The sequence below is a fragment of the Prionailurus bengalensis genome, chromosome A2 (genome assembly GCF_016509475.1).
Source record: "Prionailurus bengalensis isolate Pbe53 chromosome A2, Fcat_Pben_1.1_paternal_pri, whole genome shotgun sequence".
NCBI lineage: Eukaryota > Metazoa > Chordata > Mammalia > Carnivora > Felidae > Prionailurus > Prionailurus bengalensis.
The window spans coordinates 13,803,200-13,821,246 of record NC_057348.1 but is presented as its reverse complement, the minus strand read 5'-3'; the positions used below and the strand labels follow the sequence as shown (position 1 = coordinate 13,821,246).

The following is an 18,047-nucleotide window of genomic DNA, read 5'->3' as shown; positions in this document are numbered from 1 at the left end:
GCACATCCACCTGAACCTCAGATTGTGACTTTTAGGGTCTTTGCAGATGTCATTATTTACATTAAAATGAGGTCACGTTGGAGTAGGGTGGTCCCTAAGTCCAATGACTGATGGCCTTATAAGAAGACCACGTAAAGACAGAGGCAGAGATCCGAGTGATGTGGCCACCAGCCAAGGGCCATCAGGGAGTGCTGGAAGCTGGCAGAAGCCAGAAGAGGGGGTCTGGGACCAATTCTCCCTCACGGCCTCCTGCTGACATCTTGAGTTGGGTCTTCTGGCCTCCAGACAATAAAAGAATAAATTTCTGCTGCTTTAAACCACCCAGTTTGTGGTAACTGTTATGGCCGCCCCATGAAGCAATGAATGTCATCCGCCCATCTTAATATCTGGTGGTTTGGGGAGCACCTGGGTGGCTCAGTCGGTTAAGCATCTGACTCTTGGTTTTGGCTCGAGTCGTGATCTCGCAGTTTGTGAGTTCGAGCCCCACGTCAGGCTCTGTGCTGGAGCCTGCTTGGGATTCTCACTCCCTTTCTCTCTGCCCTTTCCCTGCTCGATCTCTCTCTCTCTCTCTTTCAAATTAAATAAACATTTAAAAAATATGTCTTTTTTTCCCCTTCCATCAGCGTGTCTTCATATGTTCTGGAAGGTATTCTCGGCCAGTGAAATGCATGGCACGTATCTTCTCTCAGTCCCTGGCTTGTCTTTTCCATTTCTTTATGGATTTTTTTCATGTCCAAAAGCACGAAATTGTGATTGACTCTAATGTACCCCAAACCCTCCATTTATTCCTTTTTTTTTTTTTTTTTCCCCTTGTCAAGGTCAGGTTTTCATTTGTCAGGAAGTTGACTGGTGAATGATTCTCCTCTGTGATGCTTCCAGCCTGACCTCTCTTATTCTGGGTTTGGGCCTCTGCCAGCCCCTCCCCCTTGCCCCCCATTAACTCTCCCTCCGTGGGTTAGGAGTGGTGAGGACAGCTGAGCGTGAGTCAGCCCGGCCAAGCTGCCTGGGGCGGAAGTGGTTAGCTCAGCCCCTGGGACCGGCTGTGCGGGTTCCTGGCCGAGGGGGGGGGCTATGGACAGCCTGAGCTGGGCAGGAAGCGGGTCAGCTGAGGCAGCAGGCTTGGGGACCCCATGTGCTCACTGCCCGGAACGTTTGGCCCGGGGAGCCCCGAGCCTGCCCTCCCTTCCCCGCGCTCCAGCGCCCAGGTTGGCACGTGCGCTGGCTCCTGTCATGGTTCTGGGAGCTACGATGGGCATTAATGGGGCACCCACTCGGTGCCAGGCCCTGGCTGAGCAGAGACACACAATCCTGCCACATGAAGGTGGGTGAATGTTAGCACGGGGGAAACCGAAGCCCAGAGCAGGGCACCCTGTGCCTGGCTGGGACACACAGCACCCAGCCAGGTCACCCAACACCTCAAATCCTTTTCCTTGGCTGGCTCGGGACCCCCTCTGCCCCTTGAGTGTCCTCACAGGAGTTTGGAAGAGAAAATGTCTAGGGACTTCCCGTATTTTCTCTGCCTGTTTCTGAATCTCTCCCTTGCTCTCTCTGCATTTCTGCTTTTCAGTCTCTCAGAGTCTCTATCTTGGCCTCCCCACCTTCCCCATCAGGACCACAGTGTGTGTGGGGGGGAGGGTGGTTGTGGTGGGGCAGCCTGAGCCTGCCCCTCCCCCTTTCCAGGGACCTGGACATGTCAGGGCAGGTCTGAGACACTCCTTGTAGAAACTGCTGAATGCATGATGGCAAGCTGCCAGGGCAGAAAGGAAGGGGTAGGAAAGTTAAAGAGGGTGTGGGGGAAGGACTTTGGGATATCCGGCTCAGCACTTCACCCTCCCCCCTTACCCCTAGCCAGGACTTTCACATACAACGTGTCCCAAGATGACCTTGGGTTTTGAGGGATGCATAGGAGTTCTCCAGGTATAAATGGGGGCAGGAGGGCTTCCAGGCAGAGGGGATAGCTTGGGATTGGTAGTAACCAGAGAACAGAGGTTCAAATGCCCAGCAGAGGAGTCAGGCTGTCTCCTGGAAGCACAAGAGAGCCATGGAGGCCGTGAGAGATGGGGAGGGGCCCCCAGCAGATCCCCAGAATCAGGTGGACGAGAAGGATGAGACTGGTGTCCAATGGTGAGGGAGCATAATGCAGGCCAAGGGCAAAGTACAGGCTAGCAACCCCCCCTTGCTCTGGTGGGACATGTGTGATATTCCTTGGACACTCCCGGCTACCCAAGAACAAAGGAAAGGGGTTTATGTGCTTGCCGTGGTGATGTGGGAGAGCGACCTTCCTCTAGGAGCTCAGCTGCCTCGACGATGACACTTTGCTGGGGGCAAAAGACAATCTTGGCTTAACATTATCCTGACCCCCCCCCCCCCAGGATCCTGTGAGTCTGCTTTAACATATAAAAATTCCTTTGGAAGCTTCCTTTATCTCAACTCCCCCAAGATATATGCTGGCAATCATACTCCAAGCATACGGCCCTCTGATATACATCTGAAGGGTCTCATGACTGAGGTTTTACTAATCGGTAACAAATGACGTTTTCCAAACAACACCGAGGCCCTCCAAGGCCCTGGAAACCTTGCTTCCAAAATACCTTAGAGATTTGCTCTATCCCTGACCCCCTCCCAACCCGAAGGTCTATAATGAGTTACCCATCACAATCCCAGTACAGCTCTTTCTGCCCACGGGTCCTGTCCCCGTGGTTTAATAAAATCCCCTTTTTTGCACCAAAGATGTCTTCAAGAATTCTTTCTTGGCTGTCAGCTCCGAACTCCCCGTCACCCCAAAACCCCATCGTCCAAGCCCCTGTTCTCCAAGTAAGACTGAGAATGTCCAGGCGAGAGCTGACGGAAACTATTGAATGGGGCCAACAGAGACTTCTCCAAGCCTTACCCTCTAATGAGCCTCCCCTCATATGCCTTGACCGTTCAGCTCCCTGTATGTCCCCCATCACTGCCGGATTCCCTGCACCGTACTCCCGGCCTGGAAACTGCTGGATCCCTGGTGTGTCCCCAGCCCAGGCACCAATGCACAGTAGGCACTTCATAAGTGACCGATGTAGCCACAGGGAGACAGGGCTCCAGCGGTAAGGAGCAGGTGGTGTGAGGGTCTGGGCTAGAGAAGGAAGCTGGCCTTCCGGGGCTTGTCTTCCGCTCCCTGGAGACTCCGGCGCCTCCTTGCGCCCCCTGCTGGCCTCGAGATAGAACACTGAGCATTCACCCCTTTCCCACCTCCCCCTGTAGTTTACTGCACACGTATTAAACGCCTGGAGCCGCGCTGGGTGCAGAGGACACTTCCTCTGAGGGTGCAAAGTCCCTGTGTCCTCAGGGACTTCAAGGAGGTGCCCCCTCCCCCGGGACCAACATCCCCCAAGACAAGTCCTTTTGGTTTCAAAAATCTATTCTTTGGGGGAGCCTGGGTGGCTCAGTTGGTCGGTTAAGCATCCAACTTTGGCTCAGGTCATGATCTCACCATTTGTGAGTTCGAGCCCCGCGCGGGGCTCTGTGCTGACAGCTCAGAGCCTGGAGCCTGCCTCGGATTCCGTGTCTCCCTCGCTCTCTGCCCCTCCCCAGCTGGTGCTCTGTCTCTGTCTCTCAAAAATAAATAAAAAACACATTAGGAAAAAAATTTTTTTAAATCTATTCTTTGAAAGCCCCTGACCCTGGAGTGGCTTCATTCCTTCCGAGGACAGACATAGGGGAATGACCAAGCCCTGTCTCTGGTTCAAACTACTCAGTGCCAGAGAAGCTGGCCTGGGTTCACTTTCCTGCCTCTCCTCTCCCTGGCCATGACAAGAGGCTTCACCTGTCAGAGCCTCAGTTTCCCCATCTGTGAAGGGTCGTAATGGCACCCCCACCACAGAGTTGTGAGTGGGAATATTGCACACGCCGGGAGTCTAAACGATCATGACTCAAACCCCAGCACCACCACACCCCCTTGCTGTGGAACAGTAGGCAAGTTACTTGATCTCTCTGTGCATCAGAACAGAGGCATTGGGTTGTGAGGAGGGAGACCATTCTGTACAGAAACCCCCTCATCATTATCCACTCAGCACACTCACAACAGCCGCCACAAAGTGGGCACCAAGGACAGAAATCCCAGTGAGTCAGAGCCCCCTGTGCCCACTGATACCCTCAGGCTGGGGATGACCCCGGTGGCTGCTAACGTCTCACAAAGACACACAAGAAATCACATATTTCAACTGTTTTATTTGCTTTCTGGGGTGTCAAGATTGGGGTGTCCCAGAGCCCAGCCCCCAGCAAAGTCCGACAGACCCCTCCCCAGACAGGGGTCCCAGCCAGGAGGGTTTCGGACAAGGCACTCACAGGAACTCTGGGGGTCAGGGAGAAGCCACCCCGAGGGTGCAGGGGCCAGGCCCACCTTGGGGGACAGAAAATGCAGTTACCTTCGGTGGGAAAGGTTTTTCCTAAAGAGAGATACAGGATGAGATAGAAACCTGAGATGTTAACGGAGCCCCAGAAACATGCCAGGTACCCCTAGGGCGGGCAAAAGCCAATTCTGCTTCCCAAGATCCCGATGTAGCTTCCTTGGCATCTGGGGATGCCACACGCCCGGGAAGCACAGAGCCCAATTCCAAACTGGCTTTCTCTGTGATTTCCTGGAGACAAAGTGTGTCAGTCACAAAAGTCACTCGCTCCAGACCCCACCTCTGCAAATGGCTCCGGTGACCCTGGCCCGGGCCCTGGGGTCCAGAGCCTGGGGTTACTTCTCTCTTTCTCGTCTCGTCCCCTTTCTCTGTGCCCCGTGTTTATTAGAGAGGCAGGCACTTCTGTGGGTCTCCAGGCAGCTGAAAGGAAGGCTTGGTGAGGAGAGAGAGGGGGAGAAATGGGTTTGGCAGGAGGAGCAGCTCAGGGCTGGAACAGGTCCCCCAGAGACCTGGGAGCCCGCGACACTCAGCTTGTGACAACTGCCCATGAACCGGAGGACAGAGTCTCTTAGCAGAAATGTTCAGCATCCACCCGAGATGTGGATGTCAGCAAATGGCCTCCCACCCCAAAGAGCCATGCTGCCATGGGTGTGAGGGGGTCCGTGGCCTTTAATGTGCTTCCGCACCACAAAAATAGAGATGTTCTCCCTCCCAGCCAGCAGGCCCAGGCCCTTTTGAGGCACTTGTGCCTGGAGAAGGGAAATGCACTCTGGGATATAAAAACAAAAGCCCTTTTCGGCTTCCCGGAGTCAATGGATACAGTGGGGGATCCGTGGCCACGAGGAGCCACCTGGCAACGCGGTGGCCTGCCTCCGCCTGTATGACCACCGACGTCCCCACACCCGGCTGCAGGCTCACGCGTGCGCTTTCGAGGGTCTCGGGGTGGAGGCTGGGGCCATGGAGAAGAATGGGGCTTTGTCCCACTCTCCCCAGAGGGGACTTTTGGGTTTAAACACTCCAAGGGGTGGAGAGGTCAAAGGTCAACAGTCTAGACAGTGGCAGCAGAAAAGAGGCTGGTGGGGTGGGCGGATTTCCAGGAGCAGCTCCCCTCCCTGGCCCAGTCGCCCTCGGGGGGACACAGGCATGCGGGTGCGTGCACACACACACACACACACACACACACACCCCAGCGGGCCTGGCTTCCTGGCAGAAACTCCTAAGGCAACAAAAAGGCATCCTGAATCTCCTCTTCCAGCCATCCCCCTGAGCAGGCCCTTTCTGTTCCAGAAGTCACTGTGCCAGCAAAGAGCAAGGCAGCGGAAAACTCTTTGCCTTGCTGAAACTATCGCAATCTGACATTTCCCCCAAAGACCTGGCACCACCTGGGAAGCCATGACCTCCGTCCCCCCCCCACCTGGCCCTGACCTCTGTCCCCCACCTGGCCCCGTCTCTCCCAGCGGCCAAGGGACCTTTGGCTGTTCCTTGCCCAGACCAGGCGGGCCAGGTGGTACAAACCCAGGCCACCGACTCAAATTCCTGCTTCTTGCCACCTTTCCTTCTCTCCAACCACGCCTTCTTGTTTCTTTTTCTAGCTACACCCTCAAGTACATACCACTGACCTTCCTTTCGGTGAGGAAGGGGGAGCCAAAGGGGCTGAGAGAAGAAGAAAGGTATGAGGTGCAGAGGCTCTGGCACCTTAAAGGACATGCCATCACCAGACACCCAGATGACTGTTGCTGTCCCCATCCCCCACCTCGGCACCCCGCCACGGGGGCCCAGGGAGAGGCGCCTCCCCACTGACCCTACAAGATTCCCCCAACAGCCTTCCCACCACATCCCTCTGCCCATCTTTCTACCACTAACACCTGCCGCACCCACCTCTCAGCATCTCCCCTCCACCCGCGGCTAAGCCACTTCACAGAGCCATCCCCCTGCCCCATTCTGCGTGCCCCCCTCCCCCTGAGCCTCCGCAAATGATGAGGGAGGAAGAACGGGGCTTGGTCCTCCCTTCTCACACAAGGACCTTTTAGTCCAAGGCCCGATAAACGCGGACAGACACGCCACGGAGGGAACAGGTGAGTCTGCCCCAAACTGGACGATCAAAGAGCTGGCAGGAAGTGGCTGAAATGTCCGATGGCTGTCTGATTAAATAAGAAGGAGCGAAGTGCTCTGCCTCGTGGACAAGGAGAGAACTCCAGCTGGACTGGATGAGAAAATCTAAAGCCATTGCCGGAACACAAAAATGACGTACGTACACTCAACCATGATCGGACAATAAGTTACACCTGTAACTTTCTGAATCACGTGGTGCTTCACACAGAGAAGGGTGGAAATGCGGAGTTTGGGGATGGTGCGTCTGGGTTCCAGGGGGTATCCAGCTAAGCGCAGACGCGGCTCATCTCCAGGAACGCCCCACCCCTTCCCTCCCCAGCTTGCCTGGGTTCGTTTCCTCCCCCGACACCTGCAGATCGGACCTTTGGGGAACCGAGCTAACCCACGAGCCTCGAGCTCCCCATATTCGGAAGCGTCGCAATTTCTGCTCACAGAATCCCACGCTGCAGATTTCTCGGGAGACTACAAGCTCAGACGGGGGACGCGAAAGGGACATTTCTGGTAGAAGGCAGGCGGGCATGGAGAAAGAGCCCCAGTCATCTCAACCTGCCAGCCATAGTCCACACCCATTGCCAAGTGCCGGCCCCAAGTCACCCACTTCTCTCCACTCCCCCCATCCAGAGGAAACCCAGGACTCCGAACATGCATTTAACTCGGAAACCCATCAACCCGGTTTCCCAGCGACACAGCAGCTCAGCAGAGGCAGGACCTCCCCTGGCCATCGGAACAAGAGGGGAAGAAGGTGAAGGCTGAAGAAAACAAAACAACACAAAACAAAGCAAAACCCTCATCTGTTTTCAAAAGAACTGCATGCTGGGAAACACCGACACGCTCCAACACGGCATCAGATTCCAGCACACCTCACACTTAGGGGCATGATAAAACCACACAGTCCCCCAAAGTAGTAGATCCCTCCCCGAATGGGTGTTTTCCTCAGTTGGCTTCCTGACTGCTGTGGCCGTTCTCTCCCTCTGACCGGTAATCAAGGTCCAGCTGGGTGGCGTTACTCTCACCCCCGGCTGGCAAGTTCAAAGCTGCCAGGGAGTGAGATCAAAATTTACTCCTGAGTCCTGGGCGCGGCTCCAAAACCATCTACACAAAAGCCCCCTGGCTGCTTCGCCACCCTCGTGCTCAAACACGCCAGCACACAAGGAGTTCGGCAAACTCCGGCCCCCAGGCCCCATTCTGCCCCCACCGCCACGAGGAGAGCAGTAAGCTGGTCCCCAGCACCAAGTCCGCAAAAATCCAGGCCAGATGTGGGGTGGGTTTGCAGCTGCTATAAATTTTTACACATTAAAAAAAAAAACAAACAAAAAAACCCAGTCATGTGCATGTCAAAATGACAAGGTCTGCTTTCCACTGGCAGCCCCGCTCCAGAGTAAGAGAGACAGAGAGAGAGAGAGAGAGAGAGAGAGAGGAGAAAGAAAAAAAAAAGCCCCTGCCATATCCCAAGGCAGCCCTTTCCAGGGCTGTCCAGGCTGTTGGGACATGAATCAGGGCAAAGACATTTCAAGGAGTTTTTAAGTTTGGGAAAAACCAGTCATGGACGGGGGGGAACACCGGATCCCTTCACCGGAGACTTAGACAGGCAGGTGAACAGGGGGCCCCAGCTGCGGGATCAAAGAGCAGAGATCCACTCGGCCAGGATTCCCCGTGGAGATCGGGACCCACGGGCTTCCCGGCCACCGTGGCGGTGTCCCCTAAAGCAAAGGGCGATGGAGGAAAAATCTTCAGCCACCCCTTGCAAATCGACCAGCCCTTTTGCGGAGAAAAAGGAAGAGGTGTGTAAGTCGGAATATTGATCCAAATCAGATCCCCAGCTGTCAGGCGTATCCTCCTTGGCCAGGCCCCGGAAGGCAGCTGTCCCTCCCAGGGTCCCTAGTGGGACGAGGTCTTGGGAGGCCTAAGAGGCTCTCAGTGTTTGTGGCGACAGTTGATTTTGCCTTCTGACTGCTCCAGGACGTCCAGCATCTCCTCGATGATGGCCCGCAGCGCCCTGCCCAGCTGGTCTGCGTTGTACGGCTTGCCCAGCGGGGGCACATGAACGAAGGCTGAGCGGCCATGACTCTGGTACAGAGAGGTGTAGTAGGTGAAATCGCAGAGGTACCTACGTTGCAGGGCATGGCGGTGGGGGGGGGGGGGGGTGGCAGAAGGGAGACCAAAACAGGGACAGAGAGTCAGTACACAGACTAACAGGACAGCCTCCATCCAGATCTACCGTAAGACCCCCAACCTCGCCAGAAAGCCACAGGATGGAACACCAACTGCTTCACCCTCCCCAGGCTGGCAAAAACGAAAAACCCCGATAACCTCGTGTGCTGGTGTGTATGTGAGGAAGGAGGCAGCATGAGATGCTACCAGTGGCGATGCAAATTGCCCCAGGGGGAAAATTGGGCAGGCTAGCTAGTACATCACAAATGCCCAGACTTCGTGACATATTATTTCTGGTTTTTGGAATCTATCTTCAGAAGCCCTTGGCATGAGGGCACAGGAAAGACCAACAAGGCATTTGCTGCATTGTTAAGTAGAAAAGTCGAAAAATGGGAAGTAACCTGCCCCGGTCTGAATGTCCAGCCTCAAATTCACTGTTGAAGCCCCTAACTCCCGATGTGATAGTCTTAAGAGGTGGGGCCTTTGGGACGGGAGAGCCCCCAGAGAGCTATCTCCCTCCTCCTGCTGCAGCACGAAGGGGGCTGCAGCCCAGAGGGAGGTCTTCATTAGAACAGGACCGGACCGGTGCCTTGATCTTCAACTTCCCAGCCTCCAAAAGGGTAAGCAATTACTTTCTGTCGTTTATAAGCCGCCCAGTATGTGGTATTTGGTTGTAGCAGCCCAAACAAGCCAGGGCGCAATCTAAACGTCCGCTGACTGAAGAGTGGCTTAATAAATCGGCTCATCCACACAAGGGAATACTATGCAGCCATCTACAAGGCACACGGTGGATCCAGAGGGAAACGGAGAATCCACCAGGACCCGTGCCGCGTGCCCACGAGTGAAACCGACGAAGGGACATCTCAAGAACATACACATCACGTAACCCCAGCCGCATAAAAGCAAAACAAAATAGGACAAAAGCCTAAACTGGAGGACCAAGTGTTCACGTGCCCTCGATCCCTGAACAACATGGCTTTGAACTGCAAGGGTCCCCTTACACGAGGGTTTTTTTTCCAGTAAGCCCGGTGCCGTAAATGCATTTTCTTTTCCTTATGGTTTTCTTTTGTGGTTGTTGTTTGTTTTCACTTTAATTCCGGTTAGTTAACATACAGCGTGATACTAGTTTTAGGCGTACGATATAGTGATTCAACAGTTGCAGACAACCCCTGGTGCTCGTCATGACAAGTGCCCTCGCTGCTCCCCATCACCGACTTCACCCACCCCCACCCCTCCCCTCTGGGCACCACTGGGGTGTTCTCTGTAGTGAAGAGTCTGTTTCTCGGTTTGCCTCTCTCTCTCTCTCTCTCTGTCTCTTTTTTTCCCCTTTGCTCATTTGTTTCTTAAATTCCACATATGAGTGCAATCACATGGGATTGGTCTTTCTCTGACTGGTTTATCTTGCTGAGCATTATACTCTCTAGCTCCATCCGTGGAGTTGCAAAGGGCAAGATTTCGTTCTTTTTATGGCTGAATAATATCCCAGTGTGTGTGTGTGTGTGTGTGTGTGTGTGTGTGTGTATCATATCTTCTTTCTCCACTCATCAATCAGTGGACACTTGGGTTAGCTCCCATTTCCTTATGATTTAAAAAAAAAAATTTAACATTTACTTATTTTTGAGAGACAGAAAGAGGCATAGCATGACCGGGGGAGGGGGAGAGAGAGATAGATACAGAATCGGAAGCAGGCTCCAGGCTCTGAGCTGTTTGTTAGCACAGAGCCCGACGCGGGGCTCGAACTCACGAACTGCAAGACCGTGACCTGAGTTGAAGTTGGACGCTCAACCGACTGAGCCACCCAGGCGCCCCTGATTTTTTTTTTTTAATGTAAGCTCTATACCCAACGTGGGGGCCTAATCCCACTACCCCGAGATCAAGAGTCACACAGTCTACTGACCGAGCCAGCCTGGAGCCCCTCCTTATGAATTTCTTAATAACATTTTCTTTTCTCTAACTTACTTTATTGTAAGAATACAGCACGCGCACACACACACACACACACACACACACACACAACATACAAAATGTGTGTTAATCAACTGTTTATGTTATCAGTAAGGCTTCTGGTCAACAGTGGTCTCACAGTAGTAAAGTTTGGCAGGGGTGGGGGGAGTCAAATGTTATGCAAATTTTGTATGCAGGGGGGTGATCAGCAGCCCTACCCCCATGTCGTTCAAGGGTTACCCGTCTACGGAAAGGTGTCGGTGCATAGGAAGTTTTACAATTTAAGTCTCAGCTTTAACAGAGGGATCGCTAGGGAGAAGGAGAGAGGGCAAGAGAATTTTTCCCAGTGGGAACACATGAGAATATAGTCTGGAATTATCTGTGCCATTTGGAATTAGTTTTAAAAAACAGAATGATGGGGGCGTCTGGGTGGCTCAGGCAGTTAAGCGTCTGACTCTTGGTTTTGGCTCGGATCGTGATCTCAAGCAAGGTTCGTGAGTTCGAGCCCCGCGTCGGGCTCTGCGCTGACAGCGTGGAGCCTGCTCTGGATTCTCTGTGTCCCTCTCCTTCTGCCCCTCCCCCGCTCGCTCTCTATCTCTCTCTCAAAATAAATAAACCGATAAACATTAAAAAAAATAAAAACAGAACGATGGTGAATTCGGTTACTCCATCCAGTCTACTGAATCTGTCACCTGCTGCCTTTGGGCTGGAGAAGTGTACAGAGTGTTGAGAAATGGAGACACCTAGTGCTGAGAGGGCATTGAACAGAGGGGACCTAACTTGGTCCAGGAGATTGCAGAGGCACCCCCCTCCAAGGAGGCGACGTGCTGGAGCTAAAACCTGAAAGACACCTTATCAGAGGGAGGTGAGATCTGCACATGAGGGCAGAGGCCATATCATGTGCAAAGGCCCTGAGGCTAGAGTGAGCGTGCTGTGTTTGAGGAACTGGAGGAGGCTGGCTTGTGTGGCTGGCATGCAGTGGGGGACAGAAGAGCGAAGGCAGATGAGAGTGGAGAGGTGGGCAGGGGCCAGACCACACAGAACCTATGGACGGTGGTGGAGACAGCTTGGATTTTATTCTAGGTGCCGTGAGAGCTGCAGGAGGGATTAAGCAAGGAAGGGAACACCATCAGACTTAAATTTATAAAAGAGCTTGTAAGAGGCTGAAGAGTTTCTTCCCGGAATGTATGTTCACCCAGAACCTCATTTGGATATAGGGGTTTTGCAGATATAGTTAGCTAATATGAAATCATACTGGCCTCAGGTAGGTCCTATATCCCATGACTGATGTCCTCATGAAAAGGTCATGTAAATACACACACAGGGAAGAAGGCCGTGTGGAGACGGAGGCAAAGATCGGGGTGATGTGGCCACAAGCCAAGGAACCCCAAGGGTTACCTGCAGACCAAAAACCGGGAGAGAGGCAGGGAACGGATTCCCCTTCAGGGCCTCCAGAAGGAGCAAACGTTGCCAACACCTTGATTTTGGACTTCTAGCCTCCAGAACTGGGAGACAATACGTTCTTGTTGTCCTCAGCTACCAAGGTGATGGTTTTTGTTACAACAGCCACAGAAAACACAAACAGAAACCAACCGCTTGGAGGAAGAGGACCCTCAGGGCCGGGGCAGAGGTGGAGGGAGGGACACCAGGGAGGCGGCCGGGGCAGCAGCGTCCAGGTGGCAGATGCTAACACCCAGAGCAGGGGAGAGGTGGGCAGATCCACACATAATGAGTCCCAGAAGCAGAATCCGTGGCACCTGTCATGTGCACGTACTTAGCTCTGAGCCTCGTGAACGGTGAGTGCTCAGCCCACAGAGGCCAAAGTCAACGCACTTGGCTTGTTCAACGCCAGCCTGGGCCGGTGGAGGAGGGAAACCACTGCTCGCAATCACCCCAAGGTGCCCTACCTGCCGGCATCTTGGGAGATGGTCACTGACACATCCAGGCCCAGCGTGGTGACCCTCTTACACACAGCATCCATGTCGATGATGGAGTCAATGCTTTCGGGCCCGTCCTCCACGCAGCACTGGGAGCCGGGGCAGAAGCGGCAGTTGTCCAGCCCCTTGTAGCCCTTGTTATGCCCGCACTTCTCCAGTGTGACCGCGGTCGCCATGCCCGACACCCCCACATGCACCACGAGCTGCAGACAGACGGGCAGGGCCATGAGACTGGGGGTCCCCCCCACCCCAGGTGCAGGAGAGGACAGCATCCTCTCGGGGCTCTGCCTGGAGTTACGTCGTTTCTGGCCTCTTGCTGCTGGAATAGACCACGCAGTCGGCCCCACACAAAGGTATAGGCCAAGCGAAACACGCAAGGCTGTAAAACACGCAAGGGTGTTCGTTGCAACTGTGTTAATACAATCAAATACCAGAAACAACCTCCTTAGCCGTTAGTAGGCGGTTGGCTGGACATGTTACGGAGTTAACATACCAAAAGCAGTTCTATACAGGATGACCTTCAAGACATATTGCCAAATGCAAAAAAAACATGGTGTAACTTTCAGGGATCGAAGCGAAAGAGGTAATAACCTGTCAGTGATCACGTCAGGGTTTTGCATAAAAATGAGAAAAAAGTATGAAAGCACTAGCATAATAATAGGAGGGCAGTCATGTCAATTACTAAAATCTACCCAGCCGGTTAACGTGATATAAGGGAGGATTTCTAATGACCTACATAATAAAATGCTCACAACAAAATATTTATAACAAGCAGGACACCAGATTAAGTACAGTCGAATTTCAACTATTACTTATTATTTGTGTATATGCTTACACCCAGAGAGGGCACTGTAAGAAAATATATAAACATTTATTTTTTTTTATTTTTTAAACTTGGAAAATGTTTATTCCTGAAAGAGAGAGAGCAAGGGCATGAGCAGGGGAGGGGCAGAGAGAGAGGGAGAGACACAGAATCGGAAGCAGGCTCCAGGCTCCGAGCTGTCTGCACAGAGCCCGACACGGGGCTCGAACTCGTGACCCGTGAGATCACGACCTGAGCTGAAGTCGGACGCTCAACTGACTGAGCCACCCAGGCGCCCCTGTTCTTATACCTTTTAAGTGTGGCTAGTAGAAGATTAAAGTGTCCAGCAGAAGGGAGTGATGATGTCTAATGGGCCATAATGCTGGAGAATCTAACTCTTTGGAGTCTCAAGGTTAGTTGATTCACTACCGGACGCCCCACATCTGGCACTGTCCTATCTGGAGTTCCATAAATTGAATATTGGTGAATGTGAAAACAAAGCAGCAGCTGTTGTATAATGAGCTGCAAGGTGATACCCCCCCACCCCCGCCGCCGCATGCAAAAAAAAAAAAAAAAAAAAAAAAGCCCTGTCCTAATTGCCTGGAAATCTCGACTGTGACCTCATTTGGAAAAAGGGTCTTTATCGATGTAAGTGAGTAAAGGATCTCTTGACGAGATCTTCCTGGATCATCTGGGTGGGCCGCAAATCCAATGACAAATGTCCGTAAAAGAGACACGTGAAGAAAAGCCAGAGACAGAGAGGAGGAGAAGCCCACGTGACCACAGAGGGAGAAGCTGGAAGAGACCCCAAATGACCCTCCCCTGAGAGAGAGTATAGCTGCTGAGGCCTTGACGTTGGATTTCTGTGCCTCCGGAAACGTGAGACTACATTTCTGTGGTCCAAAGTTTACGGCCAATTCTTACAGCAGCCGCAGGAACCCAGTCCACGCAGGTTGTTGAAACAGCACATGCGTGTGCATACTAACACACATGCACACGCGTGTGTGCAGATACGTGTGTGAGTGATAAAATGGCAATAATCATGGTGCCACTTGACCAGGCAGGGGTGATTCTCTACGGTCGGAAAAATTTTTCAAAACATGTTCATGCTTTAGGGTATTTTTATTTGTTTAACTAGAAAAAGGCAGGACTGCACAGAAAAAGCAGAAGAGGGGGGCGCCTGGGTGGCGCCGTCGGTCAAGCGTCCGACTTCAGCCAGGCCACGATCTCGCGGTCCGGGAGTTCGAGCCCCGCGTCGGGCTCTGGGCAGACTGCTCAGAGCCTGGAGCCTGTTTCAGATTCTGTGTCTCCCTCTCTCTCTGCCCCTCCCCCCGCTCATGCTCTGTCTCTCACTCTCTCTCAGAAATAAATAAACATTTAAAACAATTTTAAAGAAAAAGCAGAAGAAAATGTCCATTGACAGAACCTTTGGTCATGTGTCACTAAGCCTCCAGGTCCCCCTCTCCCAAGGGACAAAGTCCACTTGAGACTCGACAGGAGGGCTCATTAGGAAGGAAGTTTCCACTGGACGGCCCTGGAAAATCTGCAAGGCAGGCTAGTGTGGGAAGCTGGGTGGGGCGCCCACGGGCGACCAGTTACCTCACTTCTCAGAGACACCACCCAGGTAACTTCCCAGGCAACTTCCACTCCTGACCCCTTGGAGTCACATGTGTCTGTGGTGGGAGAGTGTGGCTCCTTCTTGTCTGGCCTCCATTACACCGCATCACAGCTCCCTCCCATACTCATGGTCCCCTTGTGGAACCCCCTTTCAAGAGGGTCGGAGAGAGGTGAGACCACCCACTGGCCACCAGAGGAGGCATGTGACCAGGCTTCACGAATCAGAGCACTCCTCCCTCTAACCCCCAGCCATAGTGATTGGCTCAGGGACTGGCAGGGGACCCCGGTGGCCAGGGAGAATCAGCCATGGACTCTGGGCAATTATCAAGAGGAAAGATGTTTTCTTTCCGCTGAGGGGCTGAGTCGGTAGGGTAGGGGCCAGCAGCCACCTATCTTTGCCAGAGCAAAAGCGAGGCACAAAGCAAAGCTGAAGGGCCAAGAGGGATGGCTGATAACACTGGGCGAGTGCCTGGATCAAGCTATACCTGAAGCTTACAAGCGTTGGTGCTTAAGCTGAGTTAAGGTGGGCTTTGACTGTCACCTGTAACTAAATGGGTCGTGAGTGACACAGAAGTCCAGAGGGACGGAGCCAGGCTCTGTGGGGTCGCAGATGTTTGTACTCCTCCCTTGCATCCACGGGTAACCCGGGAAAGTGTGGCCCTTTGGGGGACAAGGCCATGGGCATCGGCCATGTGATTGAAGCAGGAACAAAGCCACACAAATCATCCACGTGCGGGGTGCCCACCTGCAGGTCCTGATGAGGAAGCACCTGCCTTCGCCCCACTCACCTGTGGGCTGTGCTTCTCCCACAGGGCAGGGATGAGCCTCTGGACCGTCTTGTACTCGACTGGAATCTCATACACATGTAGGTCCACGCTGTCGCCGAGCCCTAGCTTCTCCAGCTCCTGGATGGGAGACGAGAGGGAGTGTTGTGGCATTGGGTGAGGGCTGCAGGGTTAATGCGTTCCCAGGGGGTAAACTGACCCGTCCTCAGAAAGCAGGTGGGGCTCCAGACTCAGTGCGCAGAGTGGAAGGAAAGGTGCTCGCGCTGGCCCAGCCCCAAAGCTCCTCCCTCGCTCCCCTCCCCGCTCCCTCTTCTCAAACTCTCTCTGCATCTCCATGGGCAGCAGCGTAACGCTGCGGCCTTTGAGGCTGGGCGCCCCGGTTTGAACCCTGTGTGATCTTGGGCAACTTACTTAACCTCTCTGAGCCTGTTTCCTCATCCATAAAATGGGGGTAAAAAAGTAGCTTTTTCACAAGGTAGCTGTAAGAATTAAACGAACACACACACGCTAATAGTTCCAAGAAATGCTCGGCACGTCGTATGTGCTCAGATAATGTCGGCTCCCATTACGACTATCGTCTTTGTTGTTTGTTACTATACTTTCCCCTTCATTATACCTGATGAGAATTATTTGTAGACTTGACGCATGCCACACATAGCAGGATCTCAGTTCACGTCCACAGGTGGACCCACCCCCTTGGGGACCCTCTAACAATCTTGAGCATGAGGTGGCTTAAAAACATCATGAGGGGTAGGGGCGCCTGGGTGGTGCAGTCGGTTAAGCGTCCGACTTCAGCCAGGTCACGATCTCGCGGTCCGTGAGTTCGAGCCCCGCGTCGGGCTCTGGGCTGATGGCTCGGAGCCTGGAGCCTGTTTCCGATTCTGTGTCTCCCTCTCTCTCTGCCCCTCCCCCGTTCATGCTCTGTCTCTCTCTGTCCCAAAAATAAATAAACGTTGAAAAAAAAAACAATTAAAAAAAAAAAAAAACATCATGAGGGGCGCCCGGGGGGGCCTAGTCGGTGAAGCGTCCAACTCTTGATTTCGACTCAGGTCATGATCTCACGTTCCTGGGTTCGAGCCCCGCATGGGGCTCTGGGCTGACAGCGCAGAGCCTGGAGCCTGCTTCCGATTCTGTCTCCCCCTCTCCGCCCCTCCGCTGCTCGTGCTCTCTCTCTTTCTCTCTCAAAGAACAACAAAGAAACATTAAAAAAAATTTTTTTTTAACTGATACTCTGAATAATGAATAATGACCACTGCAGGATGGTTTCCTATCATTCTCAGATCGCGTGCAGTAGTTGGAAAACGCTACCACTGGTGGATGTGGGGTCCCAGACAAAGCCTTTTTTGCATGCCCTTGGCTTCGCCGAATTAATTCATTGCGAGCGAGTTCTTGCATCCCCTGAAGTGGCTTCAGGGCTACTTTATCTGGTTGCCTTGACCTTGCTATCCACGCTGTCCCAACTCCACGGCTCATTTGACCGCAGTTGCTGGAGAGCATCCAACACCTGGAAAGGCAGGTCCCTTCTCACCGACAGAGAATTCCCAACTGCCCCCCCCCCCAAGAGGGTGCGTCAAGGTCACCTGGAGACAAGACACCAAGGGGGTGGCGGGCATGGTGTACTTGTATGGGAAATCTCATTTAAGTTTATTTTATTCATTTTGAGAGAGAGACAGACAGACAGACAGACAGACAGACAGAGAATCCAAAGCAGGCTCCGCACTAATAGCGTGGAGCCCGACATGGGGCTCAAACTCACAAACCGTGAGATCACGACCTGAGCTGAAATCAAGAGTCGGACGCTTAACTGACTGAGCCACTTGGGTGCCCCAAATCATTGGGTCTTCTTTCATTTATTTATTTATTTATTTATTTATTTTTAAATTTTGAGAGAGAGAGAGAGAGAGAGCGCATGCGCGCGCACAAGTGGGGGAGGGGCAGAGAGGATCTGGGCAGCTGATCCCTCACTGCCCAACGCGGGACTCAAACTCCCAAATGGTGAGATCATGACCTGAACCAAAGTTGGACACTCAACTGACTGAGCCACCCAGGCGCCCCCCCATGTGGGGGGAGTCTTAAACTCCAGCACAGGGATGGGGTGCCTGGGTGGCGCAGTCGGTTAAGCGTCCGACTTCAGCCAGGTCACGATCTCTCGGTCCGTGAGTTCGAGCCCCGCGTCAGGCTCTGGGCTGATGGCTCGGAGCCTGGAGCCTGTTTCCGATTCTGTGTCTCCCTCTCTCTCTGCCCCTCCCCCGTTCATGCTCTGTCTCTCTCTGTCCCAAAAATAAATAAACGTTGAAACTCCAGCACAGGGGAC

General features: G+C 53.3%; 1 protein-coding gene across 4 annotated transcripts in view; it reads right to left on the bottom strand.

The window, feature by feature from the left end:
- Positions 1 to 4,186: 4,186 nt before the first annotated feature.
- The window catches only part of PGPEP1 (pyroglutamyl-peptidase I), a 29,346-nt gene continuing 15,485 nt past the window's right edge, over positions 4,187 to 18,047 (bottom strand). For 2 of the 4 annotated variants that reach the window (XM_043587063.1, XM_043587065.1), the window contains 3 exons: positions 15,737 to 15,853; positions 12,500 to 12,732; positions 4,187 to 8,604 (listed from right to left, as the gene is read on the bottom strand). In XM_043587063.1, the coding sequence (XP_043442998.1) occupies positions 8,412 to 8,604; positions 12,500 to 12,732; positions 15,737 to 15,853 (543 nt within the window). In that variant the 3' untranslated portion in view covers positions 4,187 to 8,411. Of the gene's footprint in view, positions 8,605 to 12,499; positions 12,733 to 15,693; positions 15,854 to 18,047 lie in introns of all 4 variants that reach the window. The other 2 variants (XM_043587066.1, XM_043587064.1) reach the window with 2 other exon arrangements.